This window comes from Carassius auratus, chromosome 14 (genome assembly GCF_003368295.1).
Source record: "Carassius auratus strain Wakin chromosome 14, ASM336829v1, whole genome shotgun sequence".
NCBI lineage: Eukaryota > Metazoa > Chordata > Actinopteri > Cypriniformes > Cyprinidae > Carassius > Carassius auratus.
In genome coordinates this window covers 10,229,970-10,248,109 of record NC_039256.1, presented here as the reverse complement: position 1 = coordinate 10,248,109, position 18,140 = coordinate 10,229,970, and the positions used below count along the sequence as shown (strand labels likewise).

Here is an 18,140-nt window from a genome sequence, read left to right as displayed (position 1 = left end):
ATCAAACTGCACTTTCCACATGTACAGCTTAAAAAAAAAAAAAAAGACGACATAAAGTGGAACTTAGTCATTTTCCAAAACCGCTAAGCAAATATATACAGTTTCAGTACATACCACATAGAGACGTTGTTGCTGATGCTGCTCTTGTTAAATTTCAGCCTCTGGAATTTACGGCTGAATCTGACTGTTAGCCATGGTTTGTTTTGGATGTTTTTTTCCTCACGGTAATGTCACAGCTTCCACATGCTCTCAACGCAAAAGCCTACTGGCGCTCGTGATTCTTTAGCTCCGCCCACACGTCACGCCTCCAGCCGCTCGTGTTTTTCCGGGAAAAATCGGTACAGACTATCTTTCTCTTATAAATATAATAAAACTAAAGACTTTTTGGAGTTATGAAGGATGCAGTACTACTCTATAGGTACTCAAGATTAACAGGATATTGAGTGAAAACAAGCATTTCACCCCCCCTTTAAATAAAATAATGTATTGTACTGTATAGTATGTGAGAAGAAAGTGTGAAGTGATATGCAAGACATGAAATCAGTTGAGAGGAAGTCAGCTGCACATTAGCGGTCAAACATTTAACCACAGAACGTCTCATCTGACCAATAAGAATCAAATATTCCATAGAACTGTGTAATGTCAAAATCAACTGGCACACTTCCTTCACTTGACCCATTTCCAGAAATAAAAGCAATCAGTAACTTGTGACTTTTACTGTAAATCAAGGGTTTCTACTGTGAATATAATGGCCAGCTGTTGTCCTACTCTGGTGGCCAATAAGATGAAGAAACCACAGCTGTGTGTCTTCAGAGCTGATAATCACATCTGAATCACCAATCAAGCTCTTATCTTAACCAGCGGCATCTAAATGTGGATTCAGCCTAAAGGCAGCCAAGTGGATGATGCCTGTCTAGATTCGTATTAAGACCCTGAGAATGAGTGATGTGACGTGACAAATCTAGAGAACTCTCTTCATCCTAAATCACATAGACACGTTGTAATAGTACAGTACATGTGCACTGTCTGTTATTTCTTATTACAGATGTGATAGATGGAGGGTAGTTGAGTGTAGGCTGGAGAGCATGTGCACACTCACAAACTCAGTCCTGCAAACCTGAAAAACTTCTTGTAGACTCAGCGGTGTGTCTGCATGTTGGCTTTATTACTGGCAGCAAGGCCAACCACATGAGGCGATCAATATTTTCTGTTTTTCTGCATTTCTGTGTTTTTCCCATGGTGAAAATACAGCAGGTGTTTGAAAGGATAGATCCTAAAAATGAGTTTCTTCTGTGGAGCACTAAAGATGATGTTATCAGAATGTTTAAGTGGATTTTGCAATTGAAGTGAACGGGGATGGACATGAGCTCCAAAAATGCATACCACTAAAGAGCTATATTTAAAATCAAAAGTGCAAATGTTTGTTGCTGTTGATTCTGTCTAAAATCTCTCTGTGTAATCCCTTGAAGACAGAAAAAAATTATAAACAGATGACAGATGTTTTTTTTTTATGGGTGAACTATTTCTTTGGCACCTAGGGAACCCCTAAGGACCACAAGAGAGTGCCCGGTGGTCTGTAAAAACTGTACAAGTATAAAGTATAAAACATTAAGAATAATGATGTTTTGTTGTTGTTGTTGTTGGAAATTGTTAAATTAATAATAATTATGTGGTTTTTTTATGTTTTATTTGGGGGGGGGGGGTTGTTTAAATTTAAAAAGCGGTCATGAACTGCCTTTTTTATTATTTTTATAATGTTATCAAGATTTCATCATAATTTAGAAGTAATAAGCTGTTTTCTGTCCTGTTTTTGACCCCCTTATTATATTTGAAGGCATGGTGGATTGTCGAATCAGAAGTAAACACCCACTGCTACGATTGGCTAGTAGATGTGTATGTTTGCCAGCATCCTTCAAAGATAGATGCATAAATTTGGGAGTGCATATCAAACGATCAGTAATAGCAGACAAAGCAATAGCAATCACATACAGTAATAAGAACATTTACTCACACTTGTTTTGCAACATTTTTTGATGCAATGCAGTCGGCACAGCAATGTCTTTTGGTTTTCGATCTTTCTGATAATCCAACATCGACATAATGAAAACATTTTGAGTTCTGAAAACTTTTGAATGTGTTCTTCACCTCTTATGTGTCAAAAGATCAAGGGAAGTTTGACCTCCCTGTGGTGTAAATCAAGGCTGGACTGGTAATCACATAAGGGGCCGACAGAAGGTTTAGTTTTTTTGCAGAGGACAGTCACGCAGGGACAGCTAGCAGCCAGTGGCCCATTGGTTTGTCTCCAGTATTGACAGTGTAAACATCCAATCACAATGCGTTATAGACGGCACAATTAAGTATTTTGCTCTGCCTATATAAAGATCGCTTCGCCCCAACTTCTTCCTCGACAGCTTTTTCCACGTTTTCACAGCAGCTTTATCAAGTTGCTCTGCGGTGAGTAATGCGGGCCAAAAAGCCAGGCAGGAGAAGAATAGTAGATGAATCTGTAAAGTGATTGATGGGGACTCACAATGGAGGCAGGCATCTTTTCTATCCTAATGTGTGTGCGTCATGAGTGTAGAATAGGTTTCACACTTTTTATAATAAAACGTAAATTCGTCCCCCACGATTTTTTGTCCAAGTTAAGTGTGTTCAAAGAGGTTTCCATGGACAAATGCAAATAAAGCTAGATTTAAATTAAAAGACTTAATATTGTCGGACCTGGCGACCGTAGTTACATAGGTAAGTAGGTTACATACATAGCCCTACACTACCAGTCTTTTTTTTTTTTTTTTTTTTTTTGAACAGTAAGAAAGATCCAATAAAAATATTAGCATTTATATGAAATAAAAAGTTTTTGTAACACTATACATATACCATTCAAAAGCTTGGAGTCAGTTTAATTTTGGGGGAAATAATAGAAATGAACACATTTATTTTGCAAGGATGCTTTAAATTTAAATTAATCAAAAATAATGATAGACATTTAAAATGTAAAAAAAAAAAAAAAAAAATCAGATAAATGCTGTTCTTCTGAAATTTCTGTTCATTAAAGAAACTTGAATATTCTACTCTACTATATTTTCAACAACAACAACAATAATAATAATAATAATAAATGTTTTTGAGCAAGGCAAGGCAAGTTTATTTATATAGCACATTTCGTACACAATGGTAATTCAGAGTGCTTTAAATAAAAGAAAGTACAATAATAATGAAGAAAAACAATAACAAGAATAAAACAAACAATTTTAAAACTTTAAAATTATTTTAAAAAATACTTATTTAAAATGAATTTAAAACAGGTAGAAAATGATTTTACATAAAAAAATAAATAAATAAAAAACAGTGAAAATATAGTGCTATCAGTTACATTGCACAGTGCTCATTCAATAAATGCACAGCTAAACACATGAGTGTTAAGTCTAGATTTAAATGTGACTATGTGACTAGTGTTTTAGCACATCTGATCTCTTCTGGAAGCTGATTCCAACTGCGGGCGGCATAGTAACTAAAGGAGGACTCCCCTCGTTTTGTGTGAACCCTTGGTATTTCTAACTGACTCGATCCTAGTGATCTGAGTGTAGCTTTGAATGTAGCTTTGAAATTACATTTTAATATACATTAAAATAGACAAAAATAGACTTTAATAAACATTAAAGTTATGTTAAATATTAAAAATATTTCACAATATTACAGCTTTTGCTGTACTTTGGATCAAATTAATGCAGGCTGGTGGTGGGCTGCCTGGACCCAAAAAATACCAGGGCCGTTTTTTTTGTCCCAGTCCAGCCCTGGTGTGAGTGGAAGTGGCCAGGATAAAGACGTTTAAAGTCACGGCATCACATCACTGCTCTTGTGCGGGTGACACTGCTCAAATCGACACGAGATGTGTTGCATTGCTCACGGTAGCTGTCACTTACGTCTGCTCAAATCATCAGCACTCGCTGGAAATGAATGACTTCTGATCGCTTTGACTCTGCAAATCGCTGTCGGTGCAAACGCAACATTTGTCTTACTGAATTTAAAATGTACTGGGAAGTTGTTTCTGTTGATGTTATTCTTTTCGTTATTCTCTGTAGTGGTGGCCGGTGTGACCAAAAATGTATATCATGTTTTTTTTCAAAATGATACCAGTTTCACGGTATATGATGGTATTTTTTATTTATTAAATTTTTTTCATGCATGACCGGGTGTAAGCCACATTTTCTACTGATTGAGAGAGGAAATAGGCTACTAGTATCAGTAGACTGACTTATGCCCTATTTTATACTGTCATAATGAGGGAATATTGTAGAAAAATTCCACTCTAAATAGTGATGAAATGTGACCCATTAATACATGTTAACCAGAAGTCACTCTCATTCATTATCGTGATATTGTCTGATAAAATCAACATGTACTGTATGTACAGTAGATGCATGTTGAGCGGCTATGCGGTGGTTTTCAGTATCTTACTTTTTTTGTCTCATGCAGACACTACCCATGTCTGAGTAACAAAAAAAAAAAAGTGCATATTAATAACAGACGACCTACGCTCATATTTATAATTCCAAATAGTCAATAAGCTACAGGTGCACAGGAAATGCTGCTTTGTACTCATTTATTGATGAGTCATTGTCATGTATTGATGAGGTTGTGGTACTGCCAGCTGAAAGTGATGCTTCTCTGCCGCTCACTGCACAGAACAGACGAGAGAGACAGCACTGGCGACATCTTCCTAATTAATCATTAAGGTTTATCCCAATAAGTTGCTAGGTTTGTATACTGTATATATTATATGGATAAAAGCCTCTAAAGTGTATGGAAGTTGCTAAATCTAGCGCTGAAGTCGCGCTCATGTGTGAGGCACGGGAGCTGATGGTAGTGGATATGTGTGGCGGCCAGTAGATATTTTGGACGAGTTCTTCTGTGTCATCATGCTCTACTAGTTCTAGAGCTTCAGTTTCGGAACTCACAGTTCAACAGTGAAAAGAGACCCCTCTCAGACACATTCCAAACACTATTTAAATGAAAACAGTATTGCGGTATTTCAAAAATTAATATTATAAGAAAAATAAACACCGGTATTCGGTATGAACCGGTATAACACCCAGCACTAATTCATTGCACATTTTATATCACATATTCACATAAATGTTATACGGTCCTCATTGTCTTTTGGTGTTATCACACAACACACTGTGAGGGTCATCTGTTATCTTGTGCGCCGTCATGTGTGATTTTATGTTGAGTTGATAGTTTTGGAGCCTCAGGACATGCACATTTGAACCAGGAAACCAAGGTTTTGTTTCCTCAGGCTCTGTCTTCTCTTGTCCTTTTCATTTTATTTTCAGGTGGAGATGTTTCAGTCTTTAGTAATTACTATTTTACCTGAAATACATAATGTTTAGGCACAAATCTTACAGAGCTGATTTAGCTTGGGTGTAGGCTGCAAATCCTGTCTTGTTGTGAGTTTTTACCTACTTCCATGTTAGAATGTGACTTGATATGATATATTGGTAACACTTTAGAATAAGTAATACTTGTTCATAGGGCTGCTCCGATCACGGTCGGCCGATCGTTATGCGCATCTCGTCAGTAAAGCCGGTTCTCTAATCAGCGGTTAATTCCATCAGGTGCGTGATTTCACATAGAGCAGCTGTTACTACACAGAGCCGTTGTTAACTGAGAAGATGCGCAAATAAACGCTGAAAATGAAGTGGATTTGAATGAATGAATGAAGCCCTACTTGTTAACTATTAACTACAACATTTATCTCAATAAATTCTTAATTTGCTGCTTAATAGTAAGTAAGGTAGTTGTTAGGTTTAGGTATTGGGTAAGATTAGGGATGTAGAATAAGGTCATGTAGAATAAGGGATTAATATGTTCTTAATTAGCACTAATACATGGCTAATATTCTAGTTATATGCATGATAATAAGCAACTAATAGGTGTTACCTATTCTAAATGTTACCGATATATTTATCTATAGTTTTAATTTCAGGATTATGTTGACGACAGCTCTGCATATTCTGTGCTGTGTGTTTCCCACAGAAGGTGTTAAGATGGTGATCATGTATTATGCAGTGTAATATGTGCTAGCTGCTGACAATGAGTCCCAATGCACGCTCCCATAACAGTCATAATTCACAGTATCATGGACGGAGATTCACAATTCTGGACAGTGAGGTGTGCAATAAAGTTTAATGTAGAAGAATACTGTTTTTTATCTACAACAGAAACATCTGGCAGCCGATTATCAGTCATTCTTCAATAGCAGGTATTAAAAAATAGCTTATGTCCAACTTATGTCCAGTTTTCTAGTTATATCTAGTTATATCTAACTTCACCCAGCAATTTGGCTAGATAACATTACAGAAGACACCCACAAGGCATCAGTTCCAGTGGTGTATCTAGTGTGGTGTGTTCCTTTTGACATGATCGTCCTGAGATCGAACCCGCCTTTTGCTGGATTTTTTTCTTCTTCCTTTTCAGATCACATATCACATTGGAAACGCATTTATTTTCAATGAAAATGTAGGAAATAATCAAAAATTGAAAATAAAGTATCTGGTAGGGTTAGGGTGGTTGTAGGGAGGGCTTTATTGTCCCAATCCATTCATTTAATAATTGTGCAGATAATTGCCACTATTTGCAATAAGTAGTATAAATCGTAATAACATTTATCACAACCATCTTAAGGTTTTATCATCAAACAAACAATGGTAAAACTTTACTTTAAGGTCCAATTCTTGCTATTAACAAACCATTAATTATGACTTTTACATGTACATTTGGTCATTTAGCAGACGCTTTTATCCATAGCGACTTAAAAATTAGGACAATAGAAGAATCAATTGATTAAAGTTGTGAGTTGCAAGTTTTCAAAAATAATCACACAACTGCTAAGTAACAAAGGTTTGGGTTGATCAACTGAAAGTTCAGGGTTTATGTGACAGTGAGTTAACTCTGTTTTGAATACGGCCTGGAGAACACTATCTGTCATTGATCTCAATGGCTCAGGTACCATGTGACTCAGGGCACGATGGAATGAGACTGTAAGGTGTGTTGTCATTACAAACTGGAAAAGCAACTGGCAAATAACGGCACGGGCAGCTGAAAATGCTTGCAAAGCTTTTAAGTGTTAGCTATTTTGATGCTACACATCCAAAATACACAACCATAACCATGCTGCTGTGTACAGTTTAGACACCAATATGTGAGTGTGTGAGTCCCTGAATGTGAGCCCTCTGCGCTCCTATGAAAGTCATGTGGAGTGTGTTTAAATAAGAGGGGAGGGTCTCATTGAAATCCAAGCACAAGTGTTCACAGGAGACGCATTTGAAATGCATGTTCATGTCATGTGGAAATAGTAACGTGTCTTTGTGGAACACTTGTAATCAGATCAACAAAACGGCATGTTAATATCAGCTGGAAACAGGGTCTCAGGTGTTGGACGCTGCCTGGTTTCACCACATCAGGGACAATGAGGTTGTATGTTTTAGACAGGTGGGAACTTTAATGTGTAGAGAAGGGGTTGGTACAGTAGTTGACCGGGATTGACCTGGCTGATCATAGCAGCAGCTTGGCTGAATTATTCATAAACTAGGCTTTTACATTTTCATAAAAAGATGAACGGTGCTTGCCTATTCAAGGAGTTTCTAAAATCTTCTGGTCACTAGATATGATTTTGAGCCCCCTTCATGCTATTTATGCCACTGAATTCTTATGATGTAGTGTTTTTCCCCCTCGGTCTGTTCGCCATGTGGCCTGGTGTAACTGCCCCAGTTGCACCCCCGTAAGGACGGCACTGAGTGTGTGTCTCTTCTCTCTGGAGATCAGCTGTACCATTCACAGGCACCAACAAGTGTGTGCGGATGATGAGGTGGAGGATGAAGAACTTTCTGCCAGGCTTTGTGCAAATCAGCCCAAGTTTGGAAAGGAGTTGTGGAGTGATAAGTGCACCTCCAGGAAGATTCATATTGCCTCTTGTCTGGTGGATACCGCTCCACTAGATACATTATAAATCATTTACAGAGTCATTTTGGAATGCAATATCCGCTACTAAACTCTGGCTTTCTCCTTGTTATTATTCCAAGCCCTCCGAGGGATGGAGGTCTGAGGGTCTTAAGCTTTAAAAATTGAAAATTGATCAGTAGCTGAGCAGGGAAGAGTTTCTCTTCACTGGGGATGACCCTCTTCATCATTAGCATTTACAGTGTTAGCATAGGCACCCGCGAGCCACTTACATATACCAACTTTCCAGAGATGGGGACAGGGGAACTGTGCCTGAAAAATCTTTTATTTAACACATTACTGTTGAATTTGGAAAGAGATGTTGTTATTTTGGCTTGATGGGAAACCCTCATACAGTATGTTTTATTTACTGATCGAGTAGCTCTCAACTGGTTTTGCTTTAGGACAAAAACATGGTACCAAAATAGTTTATTGTACAAAATAAATAAAATGACCTTAAAAATCAAGTTTAAATGCATAAATATTACTACAAACACTATCAGCTTAACAGTGACAAGTCCATTGCCTAGCAATTAGTTACACATTTTCTTTGTCGTTTAAATATTTGCCTAATTTAGCTACCGGCTAATTTTAACCAAGTAACTGATGAACCAAAATACTGAGTTTAACTGAACACACGTGCATTGACATCAGTGGGGTGCACTTACTATTTTGTTTAAATGGTTAGTTGCATTTCATGTTTATCATTAACAACCTTATCATTTATGATCCGCCATTTGTGAAGCACCCAGTTTCTGGAGAGTGTAGGGATGTTTAAAACAACCTGAAGTAGAGTTGTGCAGGCCTTTGAATGCATTAGGAGAACTGTCATATTTATGTGTGCAGTTCTCTACGCATACAGAAAAATAAAAAAAGTATAAAAATTGTCTCATTTAAAATTTTCCTGTCTTCTTTTTTTTATTTTATTCCTCTGCAGGAGAGAGGATCTGACGAGAATACTGCACAGTGAATGAGGATTCTTCCAGAGGGGAACGAAGCAGCACGTGTATGTGTTTTTCTTCAATGACAGGAGTAATCTGGCTGAGTTTGAGGGTCTGAAGAAAGGAGACACGTGCTGGAGGAGTTTCTCGGCGTACATCGTTCATCTAGCAGCAGCGGCAATTTTTACTGACCATGAGGTTGGCGGTGAGCAAAAACCGGCTCCTTTTGCACCAGCAGGACTGCTGCAGTGGCAGGGCTCACAATGTTTCTCTGTGGATATGGATTTTTTGTTGGTGCGTGACGGTCATCAGAGGACAAAGCTACCACCCCACCGTGAACACACAGTATGGGAAATTACGAGGCGCGCGAGTCCCGCTGCCCAGCGAGATCCTGGGACCGGTGGACCAGTACCTGGGCGTGCCGTACGCCGCCCCACCGGTGGGAGAGAAACGCTTCCTTCCCCCTGAGCCGCCCCTGTCTTGGTCGGGGATCAAAAACGCCACTCATTTCGCGCCGGTGTGCCCACAAAACATTCACAATGCCGTTCCGGAGATCATGATGCCAATCTGGTTCACCTTTAACTTGGATATAGTTGCCACTTACATACAAGATCAAAACGAGGATTGTTTGTATCTAAACATCTATGTTCCAACGGAGGATGGTGAGTGTGTCGGGTATAACGGAGAAAAAATAGCTATACATTCTGTCACTTCCTGTGTGTTGTGTTTGAAGCATGATTTGTTGTCTGGCGCATGTCGTGTCTGTGTACACCATTTCCATTCCTTATCTTGACTTGATCTGCCATGAAGTCTTTCCATCAACTCTTCCCTTCCATGCCACTGTTATGGGTTCCTCTTTTGTGTTGTTCACGAAGGCAAACCAAAAAGAAAGAAAGAAAGCAAGAAAGCTAGAAGAAAGCAATTAAGGAGAAAGTAATCTTTTTAATGTAAGAGCTCAGATTCTAATCTGACATTAAGTTTGGATGTAATGATCTTGGTGCACCTCCCTCTCCTCACTGTCTTGACTGTTTTGGGGGATTAGCGGGCCGAGATTAGCTTGCTCGATGCCAGAATGAGCCTTTTGTAGAGTTGCTAAAATTTTCTGGAACACAAGAGGCCTGTGGCATCAGTCCTAACCATGTAAGACCCTTTACTGTCCCACTTTCTTCTGTTAACATTCAAAGCCTGTCTCCAGGAACGTAAGATCTTTAAAACGAATTTGGTGATCAAGTTGAAAATTTGCATTTGCAAATATCTCCCCAGCACAAAGAGCATTTCTTACAAACCCTTACAGATTGAAAGCAAAAGAGAAAGCTCTGTTCCAAAACCCAGTGAGCTGCCATCTAAAGATGCGTACATGCTTGAGAAGGCTAGAAGACTTTGAAGGGCAATGGAGATTTTGACGCTATAAAGTTCATTATGAGGTTATAGAAAGAGCTGTATCAGTTTGTGCACATGCACAGAAAAATACTACTGTACCTAAAATTGATGCCTGAGTCACATTATATAACAGCAAAGATGCAGTTTGTCATTGCTTAAAATTTGCATTTGCAGATTTCACCCCAGCTCAAAGATCAAACTCCCAAAAAAAGATGTTGTCAATTGGTGCTAGGCTAGCTGTAGCAGAATTACCAAGTGCTGTTTATGCATTCATCGCTGCCAGTAGCCAGAGGTTTGGTTAGCTATATTTTTATTGTAATTTGGTAGCCAAGTTAAACAAAACTCTTAAACTCATAACTCTCATTTTTTTTTTTTTTTTTTTTTTTTTTTTTTTTTTTTTTTAAATATAATGATTACAGCATCTCCCACAAAAAGGGGTTATTCAAAAGGATGGTTGCTACACCCCCTATCCTTACTGAAAGAGCACAAAACGTAAGCACACAAACAACACTCCTCACATTAAACTCATGGCAGTCTTTACAATTGATTTCAATTGAGTATAACATTAACAAGTTGCTAAATTTGCTAAACAGTAGTACTCTAATAAGAAAAATAAGGCATAGTAGACTATTGGAAATATTGGAGTCCGCCATTTTTCAGTGAGCTCAGTGCACTGCATTCTGGGATTGCTTTCACTTTGAAGGATGCTGCATTGTAATTTGGGCAAAATGAGATATCCAGAAAGCCAGCATAATGTTACTGTCTAGCTTTTGAAACCAGAAGACCTCTGATGTATGCGGTAAAATGCTGTCCGGGTAGTGCACTATGTTTTGGAACAGACCCAATTGTGTAATAGAAAGCCATGTAAGCTTTTTGTTGCTAAAATTCATCTGAAGTCCAAAAAAAAAAAAATGTTTTAGAGCACAGTTCTCTCCATCTGTTGTCAAAGCATGTTTGGTGCATCATGCAACAGAGCCATGCAATTCTCATGCAAACCTGGAGTGATGCAGGAGTTGTGAGGAGGAAGAGTTTATTTTGTGCTTGTAAAGGGTCTTATATACTGTAGCAGTGCATGTGAAACTAGGCTTCCTGTGTTCCAGGGTGCAACAAATCAATTCCACCCTTTTTTTATTTTTATATATATATTTTCTGCCCAAAAGACAAAGCACCCCCGCTAACATTCTGGACAGGTTCTCTTTGTTGTTTTTGTGGGGAGGGGGAGTGACGTTGTTGCATGTTCTCCTCAAACATTTCTTCCAGAGCCTTCTGTTATTTTGTAGTCTTTTATTCATTTTACAGTCAAAAGAATATCCAAGGAATGTGCCAGAAAACCCAACAAGAAAATATGTAGAAAAGGAGGTATGTAACAAGCCAACATTGGAGCAATATACAGAGAAGAGAGTGACTGGTACGTCCTCTCGCGTACCCACGGGATATCATCGACAACTACAGTCTTGTGTACAGAGCAATTTTTAAAATGTCTGTATTTTTTTTTTCAACAGGTATTTCTTTTTGTTTTGTTTTTTAAATACGTGCTATTTCGAATTGCTAGACAGTGTGTATGTACACAACCTACTGTTTTCACATGTTCAACCCTGTTATTGATGACTAACAAATATATCTGCACAATGTCAAACCATTGAACATTATGACTTTTTCACCATAGAGAGTTTATAATATTGTATTTAAATGGACCAGTATCATAGCAGAACAGGGTTGAAGTGGGGTTGGGGGTGTTTGTGGTTCAGCATGTAAACAGAAAATTACAAAAAATAAACATTTTTAAATAATATATGATAGTAAATGATTCATAGATAATGACAACACAATTTATTATTATTATTATAAGTACAACAAAAAAAGTATATGCAATTTGACCCATATTTAGTGTGTTTTATATTATTATTATTATTTTGGCATTACACACATATATAAACAATGCCAAACTCCTGTTTTAATTGACAGCTCATCCAATTTATTGAGTGTTGAGTCACTGATGTCATACAGCTTGATATGTGTCAGAAGAACATGTAATATCTTACGACACAAGTGATCGTGAGTGCTCCTGCAATTACAGTATGGAGTCTGTCATTACAGAAACCTCAGCACCGATACCAAAATCAGTGCTTTATTTTAAAAAGCACCAGCCACAGTGATGGTTACAACAAGTGTAATGTGTTTAGACTGGCAAAGAACACCACTCAGACTTAAAGTAACAAAATTCCAGTTAGGATTCCATTAAGACTGAAATAGAGTTTTGCTTCATTGTTTTATCTATTTAGTTTTTTGTGACAATCGTGTACCAGAGAGACACAGGGAAAGAGAGAGATCAAATTGCAGGTATTTATTCAATGGGGTAATCTAAAACGTAATCCAAAAACAATCCAAGGTCAAAACCAAAACAGCAGTCCAAAGCAAACAAACAAATAAACAAAGGAGGGAACAGGAAAGGGAACGGAACGGGAACTTGGAGGACGAGAAGACAAGGAAGAATCTCGGAGGACGAGAAGGCTGGATACACGAAGGGGACACGATCATCACAGAAGGACTCCATCACTTGAGATCCAGCAGTATGTCTGTCCATATTTCCTCCCCAGTCACCGAGCAGGAGAGGAATGGTTTTGAGGGTACCCGCCTGGTCGTGTTTCGTGGGACCAGGGGAGGTTGCTCAGGAATGAGTGGTCGAGAGGAGGTTCGGCATCACTCTCCACATCACTCTTTCTTTCACTCTCCACTCGGGAGGAACGGATGGGAGCCGCCCTCTCACCATTGTAGACGGAGAGGGGAAAGGAGGCGTAAGTCTGCCGAGCCAGCGCCACTGCACAAGATGGCCACCAGCCCAGTGCCACTGCACAAGATGGCCGCCAGCCCAGCGCCGCCAGCCAAATGGCCGCCGACCCAGCGCCATTGCACAAGATGGCCATCAACCCAGCACCACGAGGCAAGATGGAAGCCAGCCCAACACCACAGCACAAGATGGACGCCAGCCCAGCACCACGAGGCAAGATGGACGCCAGCCCAGTGCCACAGCACAAGATGATCATCAACCCAGCGCCACGATGTAAGATGGCCGCCAGATCAGTGCCAACACCCAAGATAGCTGCTGAGACATTTTTGGATTATTTCTCCATGCTGTCAAAAATCATAGAGATTCCCAGGAGTGTTCACGTCGCGTCGGCTGATCCAGAGACTGTTCACGTCACGTCGGCTGGGCCAGCACCACAGTACAAGATGGCCACCAGCCCGGAGCCAGAGGATGGCAGCTACAGTGGACTTTCCTGAGTTGAGTCAGGTTCCCGTTGACCCTCCAGAGTTGAGTCAGGTTCCGGTTGACCCTCCAGAGTCGAGTCATATTCCCGTTGACCCTCCAGAGTTGAGTCAGGTTTCCGTCAACCCTCCTGAGTTGAGTCAGGTTCCAGTTGACCATCCAGAGTCGAGTCAGGTTCCAGTTGACCATCCAAAGTCGAGTCATGTTCCAGTTGACCCTCCAGAATCAGGTCAGGTGCCCGTTGACTTTCCAGAGTCGAGTCAGGTGCCCGTTGACTTTCCAGAGTTGAGTCAGGTTCCGGTTGGCCCTCCAGAGTCGAGTCAGGTGTTCATGGACCCTCCAGAGTCGAGTCAGGTGTTCATGGACCCTTCAGAGTCAGGGTTAGTCACCGTCGACCTTCCAGAGTCAGGGTTAGTCACCATCAACCTTCCAGAGTCAGGGTCAGTCACCGTTGACCTTCCAGATTCAGGTCTAGTTCCTGTTGACCTTCCAAAGTCAACTCAGGTGCCAGTTGACTTTCCAGAGTTGAGTCAGGTTCCAGTTGATCCTCCAGGGTCGAGTCAGGTGCTCGTGGACCCTCCAGAGTCAGGGTTAGTCACCGTTGACCTTCCAGAGTCAGGGCTAATCACCATCGACCTTCCAGAGTCAGGGTCAGTCACTGTTGAACTTCTGGAGTCAGGGATAGTTCCTGTTGACCTTCCTGAGTCGAGTCAGGTGCTCGTGGACCCTCCAGAGTCAGGGTTACTCACCGTCGACCTTCCAGAGTCAGGGTTAGTCACCGGCGACTTTCCAGAGTCAGGGTTAGTCATCTTTGACCTTCCAGAGTCAGGGCATGTCACCGTTGACTTTCCAGAGTCAAGACTAGTCACTTTTGACCTTCCAGAGTCAGCACTAGTCACCACTGACCTTCCAGAGTCAATGCTAGTTACCGTTGACCTTTCAGAGTCAAGTCAAGTCACTGGTGATCTTCAAGGACAGAGTCAAGTCACTGGTGATCTTCAAGGACAGAGTCAAGTCACTGGTGATCTTCAAGGACAGAGTCCATGGGACACCATGGGAGTACCAGATTCTCATCATTTCTCTGTGGAACTACTAGAGCCTCTCCATGTCTCTGAGGAACTACCAAAGTCTCTCCACGTATCTGAGGATCTACCAGAGTCTCTCCTCGCTTCTGCGGAACTTCCAGAGCCTCGTCACATCTCAGTTAAACTCTCTGAGCACCCGACTGATCCTGCTGTGGCCACGGAGGATACCCTTAACTTGTTCATGTTTTTTGTTTCAGACTTGCCCAATCAGACTTATCCTCCTGTTTATTTGGGAGGATGGAGATGGAGATGGTGGTCTTCTGCTCCACCCTGGGGGGCGTCTGGTTCGGCCGCACGTATGTGGGGGTCTTCTGCTCCACCCTGGGGGGCGTCTGGTTCGGCCGCACGGATGTGGTGGTCTTCTGCTCCACCCTGGGGGGCGTCTGGTTTGGACGATCAGATGTGGTGGTCTTCTGCTCCGCCCTGGGGGGCGTCTGGTTCGGCCGCACGGATGTGGTGGTCTTCTGCTCCGCCCTGGGGGGCGTCTGGTTCAGACACACGGATGTGGTGGTCTTCTGCTCTGCCCTGGGCGGGGAGTCTGCTTCGGCCACACGGATGTGGTGGTCTTCTGCTCCGCCCTGGGGGGCATCACGTGATGTCCTTCTTGGACTTGTGTTTTTGTGTTTATTTATTTATTTATATATTTTCTGTCTTTCTTCCTCCTATGGACCTGGCCCTCCGTCCCTCCCCCTGATCCTCCGCTGGTCCACCTCTCTCCTGGGTTTCTTGTCTGTGTCTTTCTTTCTGTTTCCCTCTAAGGACCTGGCCCTCCTTCCCTCCCCTGATCCTCCGTCGGTCGACCACCCTCCTGGACTCCTTGTTTTGTGTTGCACTTCTCTTGTCTCTGTTTTCCCATTGTACCTGGTCCTCTTATCTCTGTTTACCCCATTTTACCTGGCCCTCCGTCCCTCACCCTGGTCCTCCGCCGCTCCACCTCCCTCCTGGTCTCTTTGTGTTTTTGGTTTTCCCTTGGGTTCGGGTGGAGCATCTGGCAGATACTCCGTGGAGGAGGGGGTAAAGTCACGCTGTCTAGTCTCTGTTTCCCTGGGTGTCCACTAGTAGGCTCACTTCCCCTTAGGCACTTCAACCTAGGCACTAGAATTCCTCTAGTCCTGTCCTGTCATCACAGTAATTGCACTCCTGTTAATTGCACCAGGTGCAGTCACTTTATTGTCATTAGCCTCCCTATATATACCAGCCTTTTCCTGTTGTTTCCTTATCGTTCGTATGTCCAGCCTTCTCGTCTTCCGAGATTCCCCCTTTTGTCTTCTTGTCCTCCGAGTTCCCGTTCCTTTTCCTTTCCTGTTCCCTCTTTTGTTTATTTGTTTATTTGTTTTGGACTGATTGTTTTAAGTTTTGAACTTGGATTGTTTTTGGATTACGTTTTGGATTCCCCCATTTTATAAACATACTTGGAATTGGATCACTCTCTCTCCCTGTGTCTCTCTGGGTACACCGGTCGTCACAGTTTTAAGAGTGATAAAAACAATGCTTCTGTGACAGCAAAGGGTTCATTGATTATGGGACTCAGAAAGCTGATTTGTCGACACATTGCTATAATTATGCAATAATAATTATAACCTTAAAAATACCACCATCACACATACTATTCAGTGGCTGAGTAAAAACTTGAACACAGCTGAATTTGGTGATCCATTCTCATTGGAATTTATTGAATTGCATTGAATTCCATTAAAGAATGTTGTGAGTTTAAAACAGCTTAAGCTGTAAAGGCAGCATCTGTGACTTTCTGTCAACAACAGCAAAATAATTTAGACTCACTCCTCTGCTCTAAATTTTTTTGATAAGAAATAGCATGATAGCTTTTACAGAAATTATACAGAAGTGAATATTAGAGGTCATGGTGGAAGTTTACACAAACATTTTAAAAACAGAAATGTGAAGCCTGTATTTTTGTTAAAACCCTCAATTCTTCTAAAATGGTTGCTCTTTGAGATGTTGTTTTAATGGAGGGACCTGCTACTTTTAGATGGATGAACTTCTGATGTTATTTCTGTAAACAGCACTTTACAGATGTTGTGTGAAAGTTGGATTTGTAAACGATTTGCTTGGGTTTTGTGGCTGCACCTTCGAAACCATGTCTGTAGCAGTCCCTCTTCCATAGAGTCCTCAGTCATAAGATATTTATCTGCTTTCATGAACTGAAAGATAAGTCTAAATTATTTTCAGTTCATAGATGTTGTCTTGCCTGCCACTGGTGCTTTTATAATGATAGCATTTTTGGGAGAATCATTCCCATTACGGTGAAGTCTATTAAAGCTTGCTTTAAGAGGAACAACCTTAAGAGCCACCTTCTCTTAACTACTCAATTTGTATTTTTAAAGAAAACATTAAGTTTATATTGTCTATGCATGTTTTTTTTTTTTTTTTTTTTATCTTTAATAATGGAACTGAGATACAGGCACGTCCTGATTTTGCCAAGTCCGATGTGTTCCTAGGTCAACATATTTTGTTGACCCTGGAACAACATTTTACTCCAAAAATATATTCTTAACCATATCCCTACACCTAAACCTAACCTTAACCATGAGTAATCCCTAAAATCAGAGGAAATGATAGATGAATGACACTGATGTACAAGCACCAAACACTGATTTTAAGCGTAAACTTCACAAAATCTATAAACTGGTTCTTCAAATTTGATTGGTTAATCACAATGTTGTTCCAGGGTCAACAACGATGTTGTCCCAGGAACATGTCTCACTTGGTAAAATCAGGTTAGGCGAGATACAGGGACCCAAAACTAGTAAATAACAAGCAGCACACACACACAAAAGTGTATTATGACAGTATAATAATATTGTCTGGCAGTAATTTGTGCATTAGTACTTGAATTTAGTACACTTAAACTGTGCTACTTTTGGATAGCTTTTAAAAAATATGTATTATTAGAATAAAATTTTCAAAACATAATATAAAAACATCTAAGGTGCACTTGCAAGGGTTTGTTTGTGTTGCACTGCTGGGTTATCATTTTGCAAATTCAGCTGATATAGAAATGCACTAGAAATATACATTAAGCTATTATATATTTATTCCACAATCCAGTTTTGCCCAGAACATCTTCAGACAGTTGCAAAGATAAAGAAAGTGGTATTCACTTATAAAACAAAAATATATGGGAATGTACTATATATATATATATATATATATATATATATATATATATATATATATATATCAATGAATGCAAAACTACACTACATTTATAAGGAAATATAATGTTTCGGCTGGTCATGTGATCTCAACATGGCTGTTCTCATGAGGTGACCTGCTCAATATAAGTAAAACAGCTTACATATACACTGCAACTTCATTTTAAACAAAATGTTTTATCCCTAGGTGTGAAAGATTAAAAATAGCAAAATAACATGCAATATCTGTCACATTTGTAGAAGGGGTGTCCGGAAAATAATGGCATTGTGTTGTGCGTCAGATTTTGGC

The 18,140-nt window shown here is 40.2% G+C and overlaps 1 protein-coding gene across 3 annotated transcripts in view; it reads left to right on the top strand.

The window, feature by feature from the left end:
• The window catches only part of nlgn3a (neuroligin 3a), a 169,354-nt gene that overhangs the window by 31,739 nt on the left and 119,475 nt on the right, over positions 1 to 18,140 (top strand). For 2 of the 3 annotated variants that reach the window (XM_026279856.1, XM_026279857.1), the window contains 2 exons: positions 8,939 to 9,604; positions 11,622 to 11,681. In XM_026279856.1, the coding sequence (XP_026135641.1) occupies positions 9,136 to 9,604; positions 11,622 to 11,681 (529 nt within the window). In that variant the 5' untranslated portion in view covers positions 8,939 to 9,135. The remainder of the gene's footprint in view (positions 1 to 8,938; positions 9,605 to 11,621; positions 11,682 to 18,140) is intronic. The other variant, XM_026279858.1, reaches the window with a different exon arrangement.